The sequence below is a fragment of the Cajanus cajan genome, chromosome 6 (genome assembly GCF_000230855.2).
Source record: "Cajanus cajan strain Asha chromosome 6, NIPB_CcT2T_4, whole genome shotgun sequence".
NCBI lineage: Eukaryota > Viridiplantae > Streptophyta > Magnoliopsida > Fabales > Fabaceae > Cajanus > Cajanus cajan.
This window is the reverse complement of record NC_138522.1, coordinates 11,588,566-11,610,416: the sequence shown is the minus strand read 5'-3', so window position 1 is coordinate 11,610,416 and position 21,851 is coordinate 11,588,566. Positions and strand designations below refer to the sequence as shown.

Sequence of the window (21,851 nt, the reverse complement as noted above, 5' to 3'; positions counted from 1 at the left end):
TGGGGAAAACGAGGAGAGGTGATATTTTTATTTTTAAATTAAAAAATATGTAATATTTATAAATAAAAGAGCTTTAAAACATTAAATTTATGCTAGCTTATTCTATTTCTTTAGTTTAAAAAGTTACCAAATTAGAGAATATTAGAAGTAAAAATGACCTTTTCCTCCAAAAGTCAACTCATATACATATCCTTAGACTCTAATTATTTCATTTAAATCATAAAAAATATAAACAGACGTTCCAGGAATGAATTAACGATAAACTTTTCACAGGTTACTTAATTTAAACTCTCAATTTTGGTTAAAGCATCTGGCTAGGCTATATGAATTGACAGACATGAATAAATATCCAAATCCAAATACTAAACAAATTTACGTATGGAACAGTCAAATTCGCAATATAATATAGACACATTTCATTTTTTCATTCTCGGAATCTGACAGAAGGGATATACGCATGCTGATCTTTTGTTGTCTTGTTGACATGGTGGCAATCTTGTATTATCTGGCTCCAAACCATGAATTCAATTCAAGAGTTTCACCTTCAGAACATGTAACTTTATGTCTGGAAAAGCTCCTTTCCCTCGTGGAGAAACCAAACAGAAACTACTCAGATTCAGAATCTGATAGTGGCATCTGGTAAGCATCCGATGGCTCCAAATCTGTCATAGAAGGGGGTGCTTTTTTATTTGGCCGACTCCGGAGCCGGTCTCTTGGTTTCTGTTTTCTTTCATCCTGGGATGATGTCTGTCAGAATGAAAATATACAAGTAATTCCCTCCAATTTCAAAAAAAGCAAGATATGCATAATTGTATATCAAGGCAAAAGTTACCTTGGAACTAGGTTGGTTTGATTCAGATGGCTGATTGGAACTAGGTTGACTTGGTTTGAATGGCTGAACTTGTTGGTTCCTTCGCAGCCAGATGGTACCCAAAGAAATTAATGCACCTAGAAGCAAAAAGGGGCCAACTCTTGGATCCTCAAGGTGCACAGAGAGTCCACTAAGACCACTCAGAATACTTTGCTTCAGATTTTTCAAAGGAAAACTCTGTGCAGTTTTGGACCAAATAGGTTCTGTGTCATCCGGAACAAGCTTAGGAGTTCGTAGTGTCTGCCACGAGAAAATGTTATTGCATTATAAACAAACTACAAAGAAATAATCCCATCAAACCAACAACTATCTCTCATTTTAAAGCATTAATCGGGGAAATCGTGAAATTATGATCACATAAATAAATGTCACATTTGAAAAACACCAGTAAACAGAATCACATCACATTAAAGCTTACCTACAAAACCTATTCAAAAGTTTATAAAACTTACAAAGAATGGCAAGTCTCTGGAGTCACCATCCGCTATAATATTTGCAAGCCAGTGGATTATCTGCAGATGAAAATAGAAAATATCTTTAAAAAAAACTGTGCAAAAGGTCTCCGTCATTGTACACTAATAGTTCTTATACCGCACAACACATTTCACAAGTAATATGATGATAATACATTTAAGTTACAAAATAGATGTAAAAACTAATGGAAGAGAAAGAAAACAACATACAAAGCATTACTTGTCAATGTGAAAAATTTTATTGCAAAATGGCAAACCTGTGAAACATCATTTTCTCCCTTGTACCCAGCTACAAACTGGCCTGCCAGATCAGAATCATTCATTAGATCTTGGACGAGTAATGATTTCCACGTTGTCTTTTCTTGTGTTCTCAAATCAACAGCACTACTATTCCTCAGGAAACGAATAACAAATAGCCGAGGAATATCAGTCATATCCCGTCGTTGCCCACAAGTGTGATCGCTAGCCGCATGACCAAGGTAAAATTGGCAGTAATCCTAAACAATTAGTTCAGTTAATAGCTCAGGCCAGAAATAGTTGCATAGATTCTCAAATTTAGAAGGAATAATATTCTCTCTTATTGATATTATGAGGTTATTAAACCTCTATATATATACATGAATCTGCAGCCTATTTTAGGAAATATGGACAGTTAATTCTAAGGAGACAAATCCCTATGATTACGGGATTAATCCTGCATAAATAAATCTAATAATGGCAGCATAAGACAGTTACAGAAATACAGCATAGCAAATATAAAACTTCCTAAAATACACAACGCCAATCACGATTTTGACACTCCCCCTCAAGCTGGTGAATAGGTGTTTTCCATTCCCAGCTTGGATATAATTCTTTCAAAGTTAGTGCAGTTCAGCCCCTTGGTAAGTATGTCTACAAGTTGATTCTGAGTGGATACATATGGTGTGCAAATCATGCCACTGTCAAGTTTTTCCTTGATAAAGTGTCTGTCAACCTCGATATGTTTAGTTCTATCATGCTGCACCGGGTTGTGGGCTATGCTAATTGCAGATTTATTGTCACAATATAACCTCATAGGTTCATCCCACTTTATCTTCAAATCTTCCAATATAATCTTCAGCCATAGAAGTTCACATATTTCGTGGGCCATTGCTCGAAATTCTACTTCAGCACTTGATCTAGCCACTACACTCTGTTTTTTACTCTTCCAAGTCACTAAGTTTCCACCAAGGAAGGTGCAGTATCCAGTAGTTGATCTCCTATCTACCACTGACCCTGCATAGTCCGCATTCGTATATGCTTCAAGACTTACACTCTTATTTTGTTTGAACAAAATCCCTCTTTCGGGGGTCCCTTTCAGGTACTAGACAATTCTAAGAGTAGCTTGTAAATGTGCTTCCTTTGGTTGATGCATAAACTGGCTGACTAGACTCACAGCAAAAACAATGTCTGGTCTAGTGTGAGATAAGTAAATAAGCCTGCCCACAAGTCTTTGATACATTTCCTTGTCCACGGCAATATCCTCCTCCATACTTCCCAACTTTATATTTGGGTCAACTGGAGTACTTGCTGGTCTGCAGCCTGTCTTCCCTGTTTCTTTAAGCAAGTCAGTAATATACTTTTGTTGAGATATGAAGATTCCTTTCTTGGAGTAAGCCACTTCAATTCCTAAAAAATATTTAAGCCTCCCTAGTGTCTTGATCTCGAATTCCGTGGCAAGGCATTCACTTAACAATTGTTCCCTTTTGTCATCCCCACTTACTATAATATCATCTACATACACTAATAGAATTGTTACTCCCCCTAAAACTGAATGTTTGATAAATAATGTGTGATCCCCTTGGCTCTGTTTGTAGCCCAGACTTGTCATAACTTTGGTGAATCTTCCAAACCATGCTCTTGGGGATTGTTTCAGCCCATATAGAGCCTTTCTTAATTTGCAAACAGTTCCAGCAGCAACCTGTCCATTGTACCCAGGGGGCAACTCCATGTATATTTCTTCTTCAAGGTCTCCATGCAAAAATGCATTCTACACATCAAACTGCTGCAGATCCCAATCATAACTTGCTGCTAATGACAATATTACTCTGACCGTGTTCATCTTAGCAACCGGGGCAAATGTCTCCAAGTAATCAACTCCATAGGTTTGAGTGAAGCCTTTGGCCACTAACCTTGCCTTGTAACGTTCGATGGTCCCATTAGCCCTGTACTTTACTGCATATACCCACTTACATCCTACTGGTTTTTTTCCAGGAGGTAGAGTGACAAGTTCCCAGGTCCTATTTTTGTTTAACGCCTCCATTTCCACATCCATGGCATGTTTCCATTTGCTGTCAGATAATGCTTCAGATACAGAGGAAGGTGTGTGTGGAGTTGAGATTTGTGAGAAAAGTTTTATGGGTAGGTGAGAATTTTTCAAAGGATAAGAAATTTGATAGTGGGTAAAGTGGTTGTTGGGTACATGTTCTAGTTCCCTTTCTAAGGGCAATGGGTAGATCAAGAGTTTGGTCCACCTGTGCTTCTAGATTTTCAGAAACAAACTCATTAGAATCATTGGAGTTTATAGGGTTCGAAGGTGTTACCTCATGCAATGATGGTGGGTTGGATTCTTGGACATTGCCAGATTCTAGAATGGCCTTTTCTCTCCTTGAATATACAAGATTTTTTCCAAATTTTCCGCCATTAGGTGCTGGAGGCGCTGCTGGAGGCACTGGTTCAGGTGCAGGTTCTGTTCTTCACTCAATTTTAGGGACAGCAATGCCATTTGTCCCAATTTCAGGTCCAAATGTCATATTTGGAAACATGAGAGTCTCATCTTCCTCTCGTACATTCTCCCCCTGAAGATGAGGCTGTTTGAAGTAGCTCTCTTGTTCGTTGAAGGTGACATCTCTTGACACATAGAATCTTTTTGAAATGGGGTGAAAACATTTGTATCCCTTTTGTGTGGTAGAGTACCCTAAGAAAACACATTTGACAGCCCTAGGGTCCAATTTTCCCCTTTCATAACTATGAACATGCACAAAGGATACACACCCAAATATTCTAGGTTGGAGTTTATTTGTGGGATGTAAGTGTGGGTAGAATGAGGATAGAACTTCCATGGGACTTTTTAAGTTTAAGATTTTAGTGGGTAACCTATTGATTAGGTAGGTGGCAGTAAGGAGGGCTTCTCCCCAAAATCTCTTAGGAACATGGTTTTGAAAAAGTAGAGCTCTAGTTTGATCTAATAGGTGCCCATTCTTCCTTTCTGCAATCCCATTCTGTTGGGGTGTGTTCACACATGAGGACTCATGGATTATCCCTTCTTTTTGGCAAAAAGAGTTTAGTACAAGATTAAAGTAGTCCTTGGCATTGTCAGACCTAATTCTTTTAATACCGACCCCAAATTGATTTTTAATCATGGAGATAAACTGAACAAACACGGAGCTAACTTTAGTTTTTTCTCCATACTGGGAACCCAGTTTTTCCTCATGTTAGCAACCATGATTGTTCCTCCTTCAGCTATCATTGCCGAGCTTTCAGTGGTTGAGGTTTCCAGCATCAGCCCTCTCCTGCTTTCTTCACTTCGGATAATGGCTACCACTTCATTAAGCCCTGGGACTTTCTCTTTTCCCAGGATTTGGATTCGGACCTGGTCATATTCAGGATTTAGGCCTACCAAAAAATCATAGACCCTATCTTGTTCAATATATTCTTTTAGAATTGCTGAGTCTTCTGAACACTTTGCTTTTATAACTCGATAGTGATCCAATTCCATCCATAGAGACTTGAGTTGATTGGCATATTCTGTAACTGATCTATTTCCTTGTTTGGCAGCCACGGTTTTCACCTTTACATTATAAATTTGAGCAGCATCCTTGGCCTTAGAGTAAGTTTGTTCGACTGCCTCCCAAATTTCTCTTGCTGATTTAAGGAACATGCAGGTATCACTGATTTCTGGGACCATCGAATTCCACAGCCATGCCATGATCATGGAGTCTTCTTCATCCCATGATTTGAATTTGGGATTTGTTTCATCAGGTGCATTACCAGTCAGGTGACTGATCTTTCCTTTTCCTTTCAAGATGGTCCTAATGAGTTGAGACCATTTGAGGTAATTCTTCCCATTTAACCGATAAGCGGAATGAACATTCTGCAATTCTCCAGCAGTCTGGGGTCTGTCCCCAGTTTCCAGATTCACGACCTCAGCCATAACCAGGTATGATCAAGGTAGAGAGGGTTGCGCTGCAATGAAGGCTGCAACAAGGCTTAAAGGTAGCGCAACAATGAAGACTGCAACTTAGGTTAAAGATAGCGCAGCAATGAAGGCTGCGACTTAGGTTTAAAGGCACGGTCAGAGACTCCCAAGGATCGGGAGCTCTGATACCATCTCAAATTTAGAAGGAATAATATTCTCTCTTATTGATATTATGAGGTTATTAAACCTCTATATATATACATGAATCTGCAGCCTATTTTAGGAAATATGGACAGTTAATTCTAAGGAGACAAATCCCTATGATTACGGGATTAATCCTGCATAAATAAATCTAATAATGGCAGCATAAGACAGTTACAGAAATACAGCATAGCAAATATAAAACTTCCTAAAATACACAACGCCAATCACGGTTTTGACATAGATTATGCAAAAATATTTTTCATTCAAAAGGCACAGAATTTAATACAACACCTCACTCAAACATTAGAGGAGGTTATAGGAATTAGCGGCAGGTATTGTCTAAACAAATATTTTGTCTTCATTCCAGTCATTAGAGATAATTACAAAAAAAAATGTTCATTTTGTTTCTCATTCCCAAATATTTGTATATGAAACAGTAAAAACAAAAATCCTACGTGCACTACTTCCTATACAAATATTTGAAAATAAGGTTCCATTTTTTAAATTATTTATGTAAACAAAAATGTTTTCTCAAACCAAACAGGTCCCAGCCCTTGGGCCTTCCACTTGCAACTAATATCACAAGTTGAATGTAGAGGAGAGAAACTAGAAACATATGGTAGAGATTGTGCGTTTGAAATGCACAATGGAGATTATTATATCAACTGAGTAATAAATAGAAGCATTTATTATATCATAATTAGATAACCATATACAGCATATAATTTATTAATCAATCCATAATCATTTTGTCTAACACTCTTAAATTGGAGCTTATAAATCACATGCATCAATGTTGTTACATATGTAGCTTATCTGAGATTCTCTCTATGACTTGGTGAAAACATCCACGAATTGATCATTTAAACTAGTAAAGCTAGTGGCAAATGCATATCCGAGGTTCTCTCAAGGACAACTTCATTGTTACAAATGCATCTCACTTGCATAACCTCCCAATCCTAAGTACTTAAAGCAACTATTTGAACCAGGTGAGTTCACAACAGGTAGCTGCATCCATGACTTGATATTCTGCTTTCTGCACTCAACCTTGCGTCATCATTTTGTTTCTTACTTTTCCAAGTGATAGTATACATCAGATTGTTAATTGAGCTAAGTCAATTGTTGACTCAGTATCGAGAAAAACTCAAGTTTCATATCGACCAGAGATAAGACAAACAAAGAGTATATAAGCGGAAGGAAATCATTATCTTATAAACCAATTTTGTAAAGTTGATTTAAGACCAAATCCATTTTGTAAGATGATATCAGAGTTATCTTAAATTCCCTAAAAGGGTCATCCATAATTTATACATGTGTCAAGCTCAATAATGTTGCACATGAAGGGGTTTATTGGAAAAAACACAAGTGCCACCTATTGTAGATCATTAAAAAGGGTTTTGTATAGTTAATTAGGATCAAATTCATTTTCTAAGGTGATATCAGAGCTATCCTAGATCTGCTAAAAGGGTTACCCACCATTTATACACACACCAAGCCCAATAATGTTGGGCATGAGATTGTGTATTGAGAAAAATACAAGTACCGCCTATCCTAGATCATTAAAAAGAGTGTGTTGAGGTTGACCCTACTTATATACTCTTTGTTTATGATGGGAATCTCTACAAGGTTCATATCAGTTTACCTTATCTCTAGTCGATGTAGGATTTGAATTTTTTCCTATACACTCCCTCATGCTTAGTACTATTGGCTTGTTGACTTGGTGCATAGATTAATGATGGGTAACCCTTTTTAGTGATATGGGATAGGCGGGACTTAAATTTTTCCTAACACCACCTTGTGAAAGTTAGTAAGCCAGCTGCCTTTCTGTTGACAGTTGGGGGCTGTTAACCTTAGATCTTTAGCTTGTAATAGAAGCTATCTCCAGCTTGTAGTGGAACCTATTTCATTGCATAAATAGCTGTATTCAACAGATCTGTATTGTGTTATCAATTTTCATCCTGACAGTTTAATAAAATTCACATGACATTTTTCTTTCTTTCTCTGATTTCTTTACCAACCAATGAATTCGTAACATTTGAAAGTGGATCTCCTATCAATAGGGGAGTTTGCCCAATCAACATCTGAATATCCCACAACTTAATTATGACCTTCATCTATAAGACTTTTTCATCGAGCTACTTTAATATATTTCAAAATAAAAATTATTGCATCCCAAAGGGAGTAGTGAATAACTTAGTTCGCTAATCAATCTTTAGTACTAGTTTGGGTCTGAAAGTGACTCCCCTTACTTGGAAAATCTTTGACATTAGAATCCATGACTGTCAATAGACTTAGCAACCATCAAAACTTGTTTCCTCTAAAATGTGACTCTTTAAGTAGTCATGTTGTGACTACTAAGTAACTTAATATTGACCATCTGACTACGCCAGCTAGCCCACTAACAGCTACAGCCGATAACTGATTTATAACAGAAATACAGTTAAGGCTTGCAAGAAAATAGTTTTTCTCAACCCCCCTATCCCAAGAATAAAAAGCTCCAGGTGGATGAGTCTGAAAAGAGCTCAGACACATTGAGCTTGTCTCTTAAGTAGAGAAATCAGGTAGGCGAGATGGGTTTTGTCATCAACCAACTGATCATGACTGGGAACATGCAAGACCTGGATTTGCTTATTCAACACCTTTTTCATGAACAACAAAGAAATCAAGTTCCAAGAGTTTTTTCATGGCATGAAGCACTGGATTATGAGCCAAAGAAACAGTATTTTAACTGTCACAAAAACACTTGAGGAGTAATGAAAGGAAATGTGCAGTTGAATTGTAATGTGAGATCGCTTTTATACTCTCTGCAATGAGTATGAGAACCCTGCCTTTTCTAATGCCTGTGTCCATAATTTCCTGTAAAAAGCGTCATACGAATACCACAAGCCAGTAGGCTAATGAACAAGCCATCTTTGTACACATATAATTGCACAAAAATAATACTTTTATACTTAACAAGTATATCATTCCTAAAAAGACAAGTTCCTCCAGTTAAAAGATGAATATGCAACGTTGGGCATTGTATTGTGATAGCATGTTCATGAATAAGCATGAAACACATTCTAATGATTTAGTAGTAAAATTAGGTCATGTCACAAGTTCAAATCGATGCATTATACAGCCATTGTCTGGCAGATTAAAGTATTAAACACCATCAGGGCAGCAATTTAGAACAATTTTTGCTTTGATTTTTGCTAGAATAGCTTGTTTAGAAAGCCTCTTCATTTTTAAATATTTTACTGTACTTTTCTGATTGTACTTTCTCTTGATGTGATTGCTTAGGCTTCTAGACTCTTCAGCCTTTTTTTTCTTTTCTTGTAATCCTAATCATTATCACTCCTTATATAAGGAAAATACACAGATCAGTGAGACTGGTCTTTTTCTGCCAATCTGTTTCAATATTCAAGTATTTTGATGCCTATAGGTCATTGTCAAATGAAATTAGCATTCTTAAAATTTTTTATGAATACTAATATATTTAGAATAACAAGCTAAAATATAAATAATACATGAAAGAAAAAAGATTACCTTCTGTTTTTCACCATCAAGCCAAGCAAATGTCAACCGGCTTCTCTTAAATGCATCCACAGCTGGAGCAAAGGATTGATTTTCAGACAATGTATCCTCCTGGCTATGCTTAGACAATGTTTCTTGGACCCTGCACATAGTCTATGGAACTGAATTAAAAATCTGCCAGATTTGATGAAGCTATGAAAATTGAAAAAAAAAAATGGTAGAAAATTGCCAATTTCATAAGATTATGCATGTATCTAGAAAACTAGTATGGAGCCCCACATCTACTTTACTAGGAACCTGTTAAAACCCAAATATGCCAACAATGATAACAGAGATTAGACTTTTGTAAGGAAATTAAATAAGCATAATTCTCGAAGTAAATCATGAATTAGCACCTACTTTGTGGAACATATCATAGAAAGTTAGAAACTATGCCCAAAACAACACTAAAATACATACTTCACGCATTTTGTTCAACTCCAGACTTGGCCTTCCTACTGCGACAGCACAATACCATATAACTGTATCATAACCAGCACGAGAATAGCCTTGAGGATCACAGCCTAGCTCCATTGATGTCACACTCCTTAGTTGCAGAAGCTCTGGAAACCAAAAGGGTGGACAAAGGAAGATGAAGCAGATTAATTAGGGCTTAGAAAGTTTACCATTCTATAAACAAAAATTAACAATGCCTTGAATAGAATAACGTGTCTATCAGATGGAGAAAGTAATTTATATATACCATGAAATACCACATAAAAACTCAAATGATGATAGTATATTATCATGCATCTATTGTAAGATCAAAAGAATTGGCTAATACATTCAAGGGACTGCGTTGATATAAGTGGATATAAATAGTCAGTAATCACTTAGTGGTTCCTACTCACAAGAAGTTGATAAGAACATGTCCCAAAGACACATAGTATGTATAAACAGACTAACAGTTTCAGGTTAATATTGTGGTCCAAGCAACATGTGCTAAGGATAAAATCCAAAAAATAGTCAAGTCAATGGCTACATAATTACAGTCCTCCCAGTTTTTTTTTTTCATTACTTTTTCTGATGAACTACATACTAAAGTTTCCTTTTAACCTAAAGTTTTAGAATGTATTTTTCATACAGAAGTGGAGTATCATATTTGTTCCCCCAAAATCTTTAGTTTATTGATTTATTCCAATTAAATTAGAAGCTAATTCCATCAATTTTGGGATAAGATTCAACTGTGAGATCAATTGAAGTTAGTGCACTACACCCATATAGGCAACTTCTCCACCCCATACCACTTAAAAATTTGCTGGCTACATTGCCTTCCAAGTCCCAACCCACCTTTGAAATATTTAGTATCAAATGTTCATTATAAAAAATTAGGGCATCAAACATGGGAATCTAAAAAATTTTGCATCTACCTTGCTGTTTATTATTTTCCATCATGTTAAAAAAAAATGAATTGTTAACTGAACCTGCAGCACACAATGCACAGATAGTCAGTTCATTGAAAGAGAAAAAGTAGATTCAAATGATTCACATGTAGTATGACAAAGATGAAACGGACCATGGTGAACAACAGGTTTGACACCTGGGTCTTTAAGAAATACAATAGCAGGTGCAGATTCCACCCCAAATCTGACATTTAAAAACAGATAAAACAAAATTGATTCAACACTTAATACCAGATGAAGTAATGAATCAATAAGTTGGTGAATATAACAATATACATAACACCATCTTCTGTATATAAAAAAAAAGTAACAGAATAATGTTTTCCCGATTCAGATTTAGTGAAAATTGTCACTTACGCTCCCCACCAATAGGAAGATTCCTCTTCCCGCCAGAGAATGAATGCAAATGAAGCATAAGCCCAATAGTCTTTAGCTGCTTGTCGTACAAATGGAGCAGCACGCTCCCCATATTTTGAGAAAAATATTACTTTTACCTACAAGTCATGATGCACAAAAAAACAAATCTTAATTAAAACAGACAAGTTCAGGTATAGATCTACTCAATCAAAGGGCATCTTAACAAGATTAAGTGGGTGTTTGGGAATATGTTATTTCCGGGAAATAATTTTTTTTTGTTCCAGCAGGTCTCTCATAAAGATGACAAAAATTAGATACTGTTTCTCCAAAATAGGTTGAACCAAACATGCAGTAAGATAATAGTTGAGCATTTCAGAAAATATTATAATAAAAATTCGTCAAAAAGTTACCAAATGAGCAGCAAATTATAGGAACATGAGATATAATCATGACAGAGACCAAGACCCTATTTGAATAAACTTCATAAATATTTATGAGAATAAAATAAGGTAAAACAAATTGAACTTCTCCCATAAATTAAAATCAAATAATGCACCTCAGTTTTTGGAGAAGTTAGACGAGAGAATTTACATAAAATTTAAGTACGAGGTTGATTTTAACTTATGGGAGATGTTCAATTTATTTTACCTCAATTTCTCCTATAAGTGCTTATGGACCCAACTAATTGCCTCTAGCTAAAGAGATGGAGATAAACCCTTAAGAAGGCATTCAGTACACAGATCAGGTATCTAAAGCACCTAGCCTATAAATATTAGCATATAAAATTGCTCAAAATGTAGGATTGCAATGTTTGGTATGGTATATTTGATGCCTAAACTTGTGTGATAATATTCTTATATCATATGGAAACTTTAGTCAACAAAAATGTATAAGGAAAATGCAAAAGTTAATTTGTACATGGGAAGTATAATAGAAGAGCAAGGAAATTGTACCTTATGATGGCTAGTTTTACCGAGAAAATTTGGCACCTGAAATTTTGGAAGTAGTGTTCCATATACCCTTAGTAACCATAGAAACTCACACAATAAACAATTTAAATGTCAAAAGCAAATCAGTAAATAACATTGAACAACAACAAAAGTAAGATAGCCAAATAAAAGTAAGTTGTCCAATTCATTGGATATGACATGAACTTGTACAACCTTTGTTCTGTTGCCCTTATACCAAAACAAAACTATTTTCATTTTGCTAAAACAGATATCTAAGAATAACGAAAAATATTGGTCAATATTCGATGATATAGCTATATTTCTATAAGCTTAAAAATAAATCCAAATACAATTAACGAGAATTTGGTTATCACTTATTCACTTTCTTTTTAGGTAATTAGTTATCACTTCTTAAACTACACCCATGTTGTGCATTGTTGTGAAGCTTTAAATAGCTGATCCTGAGCCGGGATAAAAGTGAAGGTTATGTTAGGCACTCAAATTCTAACATAAAACATTGTTGAATCTTTTTTACATGCACAAAGATGTGATTGTTTAATGGTTAATGCTGGATAATTTGGTAGAGGTTTAAGAAAGGCTAGATGAATGAAGGAGAAACACTTTAATCTCTATTTATAGGAATGAAGAAGACATACAGAACTATACCAACTACAAAATGGTAAAGCTCATCATAGCCACACTATGAGCATATGGGAGAGAGTAGTTGATCAAAGATCAAGACAAGATTCATTCCGTAGAGAACCAATTTGGTTTTATTACTAGGAGGTCAACCATGGAAATAAATCAACAATATATCTTTTGCAAGGTTGATGGAGAAATGTAAAAGGAAATGAAAAGATCTACACAAGGTTTTCATCAAGCTGGAAAAGAGAGTATGCTAGACTGACTAGATAAGATTTGAAGAAGGCATTCAAAAAGAAAGGTGTTCATTTGAATGAATTTTTTCTGCCAAGGAGGGTGACAAGTCAGGAGCATTCAGACTAGCAACTAGTATTCCATCCATAAACAACACAATTGAAGGACCCACCCTGCCTATCACAGGCCACAAACTAAATGGGCAAAACTAGATCCAATGGGCAAGATCAGTTTCGATCTATCTCCAAGGAAAGGAAAAGGAAGAATATATCACTGGGGAAACAAGCAATCTAAGAAAGATGACCCCAAACTCAAAAATGGAAGCTTGAGAACAGCTTAGTTATGTCCAAGGTTGTCAATCTCGAGAGTTTACGTAATCTCGTGGAGGCTCTGTAAACTCGTAAGAGATTACTCAATAAAAATAATTAGAAATAACATAATAATTGAATATTTTAACTCCATTTAAAGAATAAAATAACATAATAATAGCATTTTAACTCGAGAAGCCGCGCGACTCACGGAGGAGAAGGCAGACAATCACGCACGGAGGAGAAGAGTGATTCGCGCCTTCACGGAGAAGGGAGAAGACAGAGGAGGAGAAAAGTGGTCGCCTTCGCGGAGGAGAACATAGAGGAGGAGAACGCACGGAGGAGAAGAGTGGTTCACTAGTTCGCGCCTTCACCATAAAGAAGACAGAGGAGGAGAACGCACAAAGGAGAAGAGTGGTTCACTGGTTTGCCTTCACCGCGGAGAAGATAGAGGAGATCGAAGGGTTTCGTAACGCGGGGAGAGTGAAATGAAACTCTCTTCTCAACCCTAACCAAAACAGGTTGTTTAGTTTATTTTGAGAAATAAAAATAAAAATCGTGATCTCTTAAAATTGGACTGGTCTCACGAGATCACACGAGATCACGCGAGATCACCGAGATTACTCAAAAACAAGTTTACTTCCGAGTTATACAAGTTGTCCTAATCTCAAACTCGTATGAGTTTACGAGTTATCATTAGAGATTGACAACCATGGTTATGTCATGGCTTTTGAACACCATGCTAATGAAATTGGAGAAAAATTTATGTACAACGGTACTGCTAAAGTGATACGGGATGCAGCAAAGGAGCCATATTCAAACATAGACAACACCTTTGCAATCTTTGAAATCAAGAGTTTTTACTTCATGATCTCCAGTAAGGTGAGTCCATAGTTGTTGAATATTTCAATTTTCAACACCAGTACCTGACATTGGCAGCAGCTTGACATTTATTAAGACACCGAATGAAGTATCCTAGAGACAGCTAGCAAAACAAAATAAAAAAGTGGAGAAAGACGGGATTTACAATTTCCTACTTGGACTCAATAAGAACCATCATGAAGTACAGCAAAATGAGAAAAGAACTTTGTTGAGCATGAGGCATGTAGGACGACATGCCAATCTCTGAATATCTGCTTAAGTAATCCCCTTAATAGACCTTTGGCATGACTCCACAAAGAAGATAAGTGAACTATTCTAATCTCAAATGAAATACAAAACTAGAGCTCAACCAGTGAAAATTCTCCCTTATCTTTCCAATCATATAACTTGTATATCCATTTTTACAATGAAGGAAAGAGAAACCCAATCGAAAGATTATGTTTTACAATCAGAATTGGCAATGGATATATGATTTAAGCTTAACAGAAAATGTGCATTTAAATTAGCTTATTTTATGTTTAAAAAACCTATAAATTATAATCAAAATCTCCTGAAGAGAACTTTTGGAAAACAAGCTATTAGCTACAAATAGAAAAGGCCCATTGAATTTAATTTTTAAAATGTTTCCAAAAAGAAAGTTGAATTTCCTTGATACCGTTCAAATCCTAACATAAGTGCGTTTGATTTGGATTATCTTATTTTGTGTTTAGAAAAGCTTATAATCAAAATGCTGCAGAGAGAAGCTATCTTTATATAAAAGTGATAGCTTACTCCAACATACAAAAACAGCCTCTTATACAATTGAGAGCCTAGCAATTTTAGCAAAGGGTGTATTATAAACCAAAACAATCTGTTAGTTCTGTAGAGATTCAAGGAAAAAAAATACTGAAACTGACCAAATTAAATAGTCAAAAAGGAGGGAAACCTCAAGGGAAGACAAGGAACATAATCAAGCTTGTTCATACCCAATATTGTACTACATTAACCCCTCATCCATGATCATTACAGATGTTCATTATTCAAGGAATTTCTTTATATTACAAAAAAATTGCTCCAGAGAAAAAGAAAAAATACCACGCATATTTACAGAAAAAGAGAATGATCCTTTAGAGTTTAAACAAATTACCAGTGTTTCCTTTGAGTAGTAGTTAATTTGAGGTAAAGCCAATACAGTTGTTGCAAACCAATTTGTAACCTTGTCAACAGTAAGCTCACCAACAAACCTAACACGGAAAATAATGTATAGTAATTCCATGCAGTAGATTTTTATTTTTTTAAGCCATGCAGAAGAATATGACTTATGCAAGTAGACTCACTAAACACATGACATAATAATTTGTATAACCTAATTTAATCTAAATGTGAATTACCCTCTGTTAATAAAGTAAAAAAGGATTTACAAAATTTGAATTATCTATTCTCAAATCAACCCTTGGTTTTATAATAAAACTCACCTATTAATACATTTAGTAGCTCGACATCCAGCAGGAATGGCAACAAGAGATGGAATTCCTGAATTAATATTTTCAATAGGTCAAGTCAAGGCACATGTGATCCTTCTAACCTAAAATCTGAAACATTCATCTACCATTTATGACACAAAACAGCCATTTGAAATTGTTAGTCAAGTATAATTACTGGAAATTTTATAAAACTTTTACCCCTTTTCGGATATTGAATTTCAGTTATAAGTAACACTCACTAACATACACACACACACACACTTATTGAGCTCTGCTGGTGGGTGTAACGGAAAATTGAAAATGATTTAACTTCTCACCACCCCTACATTCTAACAAATTTTTGCTCAAATAGAAGGTCAATCCGGTAAATTCAAATCTTTAACAAATCGAAAATTTGATTTTCCCCTCTATCAAATTCCCAATTCCTCTATTGAAAATATTCTCAGCAGCAAATGAAACACTCAATTTGTAGCATAGAAGGAAACAATCAATAACAAATCAGTTTTATACAAGTATACCTAGATATATTCAACATATCTGCTATAAGGAAAAGCTCAGGAGTCCCGAACACAGGTATGTATAGACAAAAAACATACTCAGAATTAACAGCATACCTGAAACTAGTCTGATTTGGGTAAAACACACAATCTTTACAATGAATTTACAAAGTATAATTGTAAGTTTTGCAAAGAATGTTCCTTGTTGGACCATTGTTAAAAAATATAACAGGAGGGTAAAAAAGAAACTATTTAAACCTGGGAAGAGTTTTTGACAGAGATCCTGTAAGATGAATAAAAACAAAAAGACAAATAAAAATTTGTTTGTATTCAGCACATACCATTTCTAAAAAATGGCTTGCCTGTTGATCTTCTATCAGCAAGGAATATGGCATGCTCCTTCTCACCAAGCTCCACCATACCAATGTTTGCAACCGGATCCAACAAAGAAGCTAAAAACAGAAGAATTAATAAGAATAATCTTATCCTTAAACTAGTGACCAATATAACACTCTGCTTGGATATCAATTAGCTTGAGTCCATGCAAAATATATAGAACAGCTCCAAAAATTTAATTCTGTACAAGAAAGGAAATACTGCCCAAAAAAACTAGTACCTAGCCTTTTCTTTTGTCCACAGAAAACTTCCAAGAGAAAGAGAGAGACAGAAACAGAGATAAGGAGGGAGGAGAAGAAGCATTGATTACACCCAAAACTACCCCTTATCATAAAACAAGCTTTCAAATTTCTCTTATTAGCTTTCATCTACTTGGTGAGAAGGGAATTCTCTCCCTTTTCTAGAAATACCATTTTAAAACCTAAAGATTAACTCAAGAAAATTAAATTCTATTATTAACCATAAAAGGATAACATTATCTCTATATTCCACAGTTACATATCATGTGCATAAAGAAATTTTTTTATGTCAGGAGTTCAGTTCAAATACCAATCTTATTCCATGACTCGGAAAATTGAGCACAACGTTCGCTCCCTGATGAATACAACTGATACAAATACATTCAGCATGTACTTCAAGTTAATACTTTTAAAGCATAAAATGTATAAAGATAATAGAATCAAGCAAAAATAGTCAGTACAGTAGGTTTATTAAACATACATGCTTTAGTATGAGATTTTAGTGTGGGGTTTATAAGGCCTTGGGCTCTCCAAACTACAATGGCTAGCTTTTGTGGAGTAGTTCTCCCAAGGTTATTGTCAATATCAATATCCATATATTGTCATACATCCCAGTTAACATCAACTAAATGTTTCATTTTCTAGTGTTTTTTGTTCTCCCTCAATATCTAAAACTATACAATTTCAACAATGATCAAGACAGCATTAAGGAGTTGAGGCAATATTTCTTTAGACAATTTTAGACCAAAAATCTTGGATGATTGCAATACTTCCATTGAATTGAAGTAGCTCAATCAATAAAAGATACTAATATTTCTCAAAGAAAATATGCACTTGATGTTTTGGAAAAAACTGGGATGCTTGATTTTAAGCCTGTCGATACTCCTATGAACCCGAATGTGAAGCTTCTACCAAATCAGGGGCAACCCTATCCTTACCTAGGAAAATATAAAAAATTAGTTGGGGAATTAAATTATCTCACAATGACTAGACCAGACATTGTCTTTCCTATTACTGTTGTCAATCAATTTCTCAACTTACCAAGTGGTAGTCATTGGATTGCAATTGTTTGAATCCTGAGATACATTAAAGGATAATTTGGCAAAAGCAGGATTGTTTATATGGGTAAGGGTCATGCTAACATCATTAGATATAGATGCAAATTGGGCAGGAGATGCTAGTGATAGAAGATCCATGACAGGCTACTGCATTTGGAGGGAACTTGATCTCATGGAAAAGGTAAAATAAGAAACAAACTGTGATTGCAAGATATTAAACAATGTGTACCTGAATTAGCCATGGCTTTGCATCTGGAAATATATACTGGAAGTCACTAGCAGTAATGACTTTAGAAGGATGATCTATAGATCCTGAGAGGTTAAAAAAATTATGCATGTGTCAATGAGTCACAGACTCACAAATCTATTGAAAAACATCAAATAATTCCAATTGCCTGGGATGAACGTTTTGACTAACCAGAAGGGGCCTGTAGTAAAGGGAAGTCCAATTCTGAAACACGTTTTCCTGCATAACGCTTGCTGGCACTCTCAACAACATGCTACCATCACAAAATTATATCATTTAATAAAATCATTTGGGGATGATAGTAATCAGGGATGTGAGACAAACATTTAGGGAACAGATCTTACAAACGGACACAAGGATTAAAGAATGCAAAAGAAAGTACTCACAAGTTGTTCATCAATACCAAATATGTCATAGTCTCTTTTCCATAAAGGATTTGTCAGCAACTCATAAGCATATCGAATCTGTAAATCATGCACTCAAAACAAATTACATAAACAAAACCATAGTAAATCCACAATACTTGTGCCACAATGGACAGCCATCAAATAAAGAACACGTGTAATACATCAAACCATATTATATACCAGGGAATATGGTAACCACCCCTTCATAGCATGTTTGAGTTATAATATCCAAAACAGTTTCAGCATATAAATTTCTTTATAAATCAGTATACTACAGCCCAATTCCATGAAAACAATCCCACCCCTTCATAACATGTTTGGGAGTTATAATATCCAAAACAGTTTCAGCATATAAATTTCATAATAGTTACATTGAATCCCAGCTTTCAACCTGCCAGGTTTTTTATAGAATAACCACACACAGTTCATGTATCACGTGCTAAATCCATTTAGTGTTTGTAGGAATCAATGCCTAGGAAATAGCACCAATCACTTATCCTTGTAAATTGTATCATGAAATGTGTGTGTGCACGTGCACAACATGTGTCCATACTCCATAGTCATCTTATTCAAGCTATTACTAGCCCCAATCTGTCTCATTTCAACATTTTTCAATAGAAAACAGTTTCAGCATATCTATTCAGAAGAGTTACATTGCATGCCAGGGTTCCCACCTGCATGCAAGGGGTTGAACTGAATGGTGTTTCACCTTCAACTACTACTAGAGTACTAGTTACATTAAATATCTAATTCCGACACTTTATTGGCCTGAATATCATTTGCTTTCCAAGGAACTCTCCACACAAACCAATACTAACAAGGGCCACCAAATTTGACATGCAGATCGAATTTAATCACAATGGTTTCATCTTACTCACTGAAAATACCCTGGTTTTGCCTACATAGTATAGATCGATTCACACTAGGCTACCTTCACTACAAAAGACCTTACTTCAACCATACATTTGAAACTCTCATACATTAACAAACAAAGCTCTCATTTCTCGAGTTTCTTCGCATCATTACCAATAGTTTTAGCAAAAACCAATTAAGGAAGGTGCAATTCACAATTTCAAGGCAGTAGTTGTTGATCTCTGATTAAGCAGATTTGTGGCCTAAAACCATGATGATGGGATTCATTCAAATGAATTAAACAGTCTCTAGTTTGTTAGCATTAAAGTATAATTTATTGAATGAGAATCAAACTGGTCCTCAGAAAATAGATTGAATCATTACACCAACACAATAAACTTAAACTAGATTTGTACAAAGTATAAATCGAGCAGAATGATAATGATCATGGTGTTTGAGACATTATTTATAGATCCCCACTTCAGGTCACTACATAGTTGTTTGTCTTTCAAGATTTCTGTAACAATTATACAGAAATAATCTAAACATAAATTTTAGATCAATGATCTTTGTTCTTAGGAGGATTCTGTGCATCAAACAATTATTTGGCTGATAGACAATATAGTTGATAAATGACCTCTCAACCAACCTTTAAGAACTCATGAATATCAAGAACTTCCACAGCTGAATTCCTGAAAGACAACGTAACTAATGTCATGATATTATTAATAGCATGCTGATAAAATGTCACAAGGAACACCCCAAACAGTTTTAGTACATTCAGAAAAAAGTGATATTGGAAAACTTGTTAAAAAAACTACATCATAAACAAAAATCACTTTTCTTTATTTGAATTATTCTGCCAAAAGAATCTTAAGCTTTTTTTTTCTTTTTTACAAGCAAAAATGACATTGAATTGAAGCACAAGTGTGCCAGCAACCCACCAATACAGAGAGAAAGTTGTATAGAGACTCCTGTTATAGTAATTAAACTCCCTTTACATAGTATATAGACTCCAATTTCATACACACACACATATGTGCATGTGTGTGTGTATTCTGACACTTAAAATAGATCAAATCCCACCCATCTAAGGTGACCTGAAAAAAGAAAAAGAAAAAATAAACACACAGACTTCAAAGAAAAATGTAAAATATAAAACAACCAAGCTAAGTAGAGTGAGCACTGAGCAGTAGCCTAGACACTACTCATCTCCAACAGCCCAAACGGAAACAAAACATTAAAGGGCTGATTGGTACAAAGGAGGGAAGAAGAGCTCGTTTTTTATTTAGTTCACAAGGTGAAGAGATGGATTTTAAAAACTAATTTATCTTTGTACCCATCTAATTTTGAATTTCAAAACATATTTTAACACTCAAAATGTTTTAAATCACCTCCCTTTCAAATCCCCCCGATATTGGGGCTGACAAAAATAGGACGAGGAGGGGCTTTGCTCCCTCCCTTCTTAAAAATTGAACCAAACAACAAAAGTTCAATAAAAACCCTCCCCTCCATTTTCCCCAACCAAACACTATGTTAGCTACAATCAACCCGTGTTGCACCATTCACATAGATGTTCCAAATCATTGAGGCAGTAAACAAGAATCTCCTTTCCGCATTTCCCATACAGTAACACAATTTCCCGGAATCCACAGTCCTCGCACATAAATCAGGGTTTCAAATTGCGGTTGAGAATGGCAAATTCAGTAATCACAACGCAAATGCAAACCATGCACACAACAAATGAATTAACTGCGTGTTCAAATTAGCTCACGGCAGAATTACCATTTAGATTCAAGCTCGTCGTATGCCTCCTTGACTTTATCGACCGAACTATAGCTCTCAATTTGCAGAACTGCAATCGCGGAAACAAAGAGGATAAAACAAAAAGCAGATTCTTAATAACGAATAAATGAAAGAGAGGGATTACCGTCGTAATGGGAAGGAGGGAAGGCGTTGGGAATAAGGAAGAGCTGGTAGAACATGGCTCCGGCGAAGAGAAGAATAGGGAGCGCGTAGGCTCTGAGTGTGGAAGCCATAGAAGGAGTCGATGATGAAACCCTAGGCATGGCGATTGTGATTGTGATTGTGATTGTGAATGTGAGGAACGAGAACGAGAACGAGTGGAATCGCTATGTGCAGTGGGAACACTCGCTTCTAGTCTCCGCTTCCCCTTGGCTATTCTGTTCTTTCTGTTTGCATCAACGGTTTCAAAACTTGGAATATACAGAATTTTTAAATAAAAAAAAATATCTTAAGAAATGATCATATCTTGGTTATCAATTTTTTTCTTTTAAGGGATCTTGGTTATTAGTTAAGATTTTATTCTTACGTGCTAACAATGTCAATATGTTTTTAAATATTCTATTTTCAAATTATTTTTTTATACGTTGAAATTCATTGGAAGTTTATTAGTTTGAAAATGAGACTTACAAATGAAAGATGAGACTCACGTAACTATAATTTATATCTGAGTTTATCTAATGTACGAGACAAATACTTATTTTAATATGATTAAAATTTATAATATATATATATATATTAGATATTATCTCGTATGAGATGGTCATTGGGAATTTAACTTTGAGAGATTTTTTTTTAATGAAAAAGCTTTTAGAGATTTTTTAATTTTTTAATTTATTTTAATTTGTACTTAT

At 35.2% G+C, this 21,851-nt stretch overlaps 1 protein-coding gene across 3 annotated transcripts; it reads right to left on the bottom strand.

Moving 5' to 3' along the window:
• Positions 1-183: 183 nt before the first annotated feature.
• LOC109798104 (DNAJ heat shock N-terminal domain-containing protein) lies at positions 184-21,413 on the bottom strand. 3 transcript variants are annotated; one of them, XM_083076730.1, is made up of 20 exons: positions 21,125-21,413; positions 20,980-21,049; positions 19,844-19,886; positions 18,322-18,399; positions 18,107-18,188; positions 17,918-18,000; positions 16,941-16,998; positions 16,337-16,447; positions 15,490-15,547; positions 15,162-15,258; positions 11,973-12,008; positions 11,020-11,156; positions 10,776-10,846; positions 10,630-10,683; positions 9,680-9,822; positions 9,233-9,373; positions 1,602-1,841; positions 1,324-1,383; positions 833-1,111; positions 184-735 (listed from the first exon to the last, which is right to left on the bottom strand). In XM_083076730.1, the coding sequence occupies exons 1-20, from the start codon at positions 21,261-21,263 to the stop codon at positions 607-609; spliced, it is 2,109 nt and encodes a 702-aa protein (XP_082932856.1). In that variant the 5' UTR covers positions 21,264-21,413; the 3' UTR covers positions 184-606. The 3 variants fall into 3 exon arrangements, with proteins under 3 accessions (XP_082932856.1, XP_082932855.1, XP_082932857.1); XM_083076729.1 differs by having other exon boundaries at positions 184-747; positions 21,125-21,412; XM_083076731.1 differs by having other exon boundaries at positions 184-747; positions 16,358-16,447; positions 21,125-21,412.
• Between the last annotated feature and the right edge of the window lie 438 nt (positions 21,414-21,851).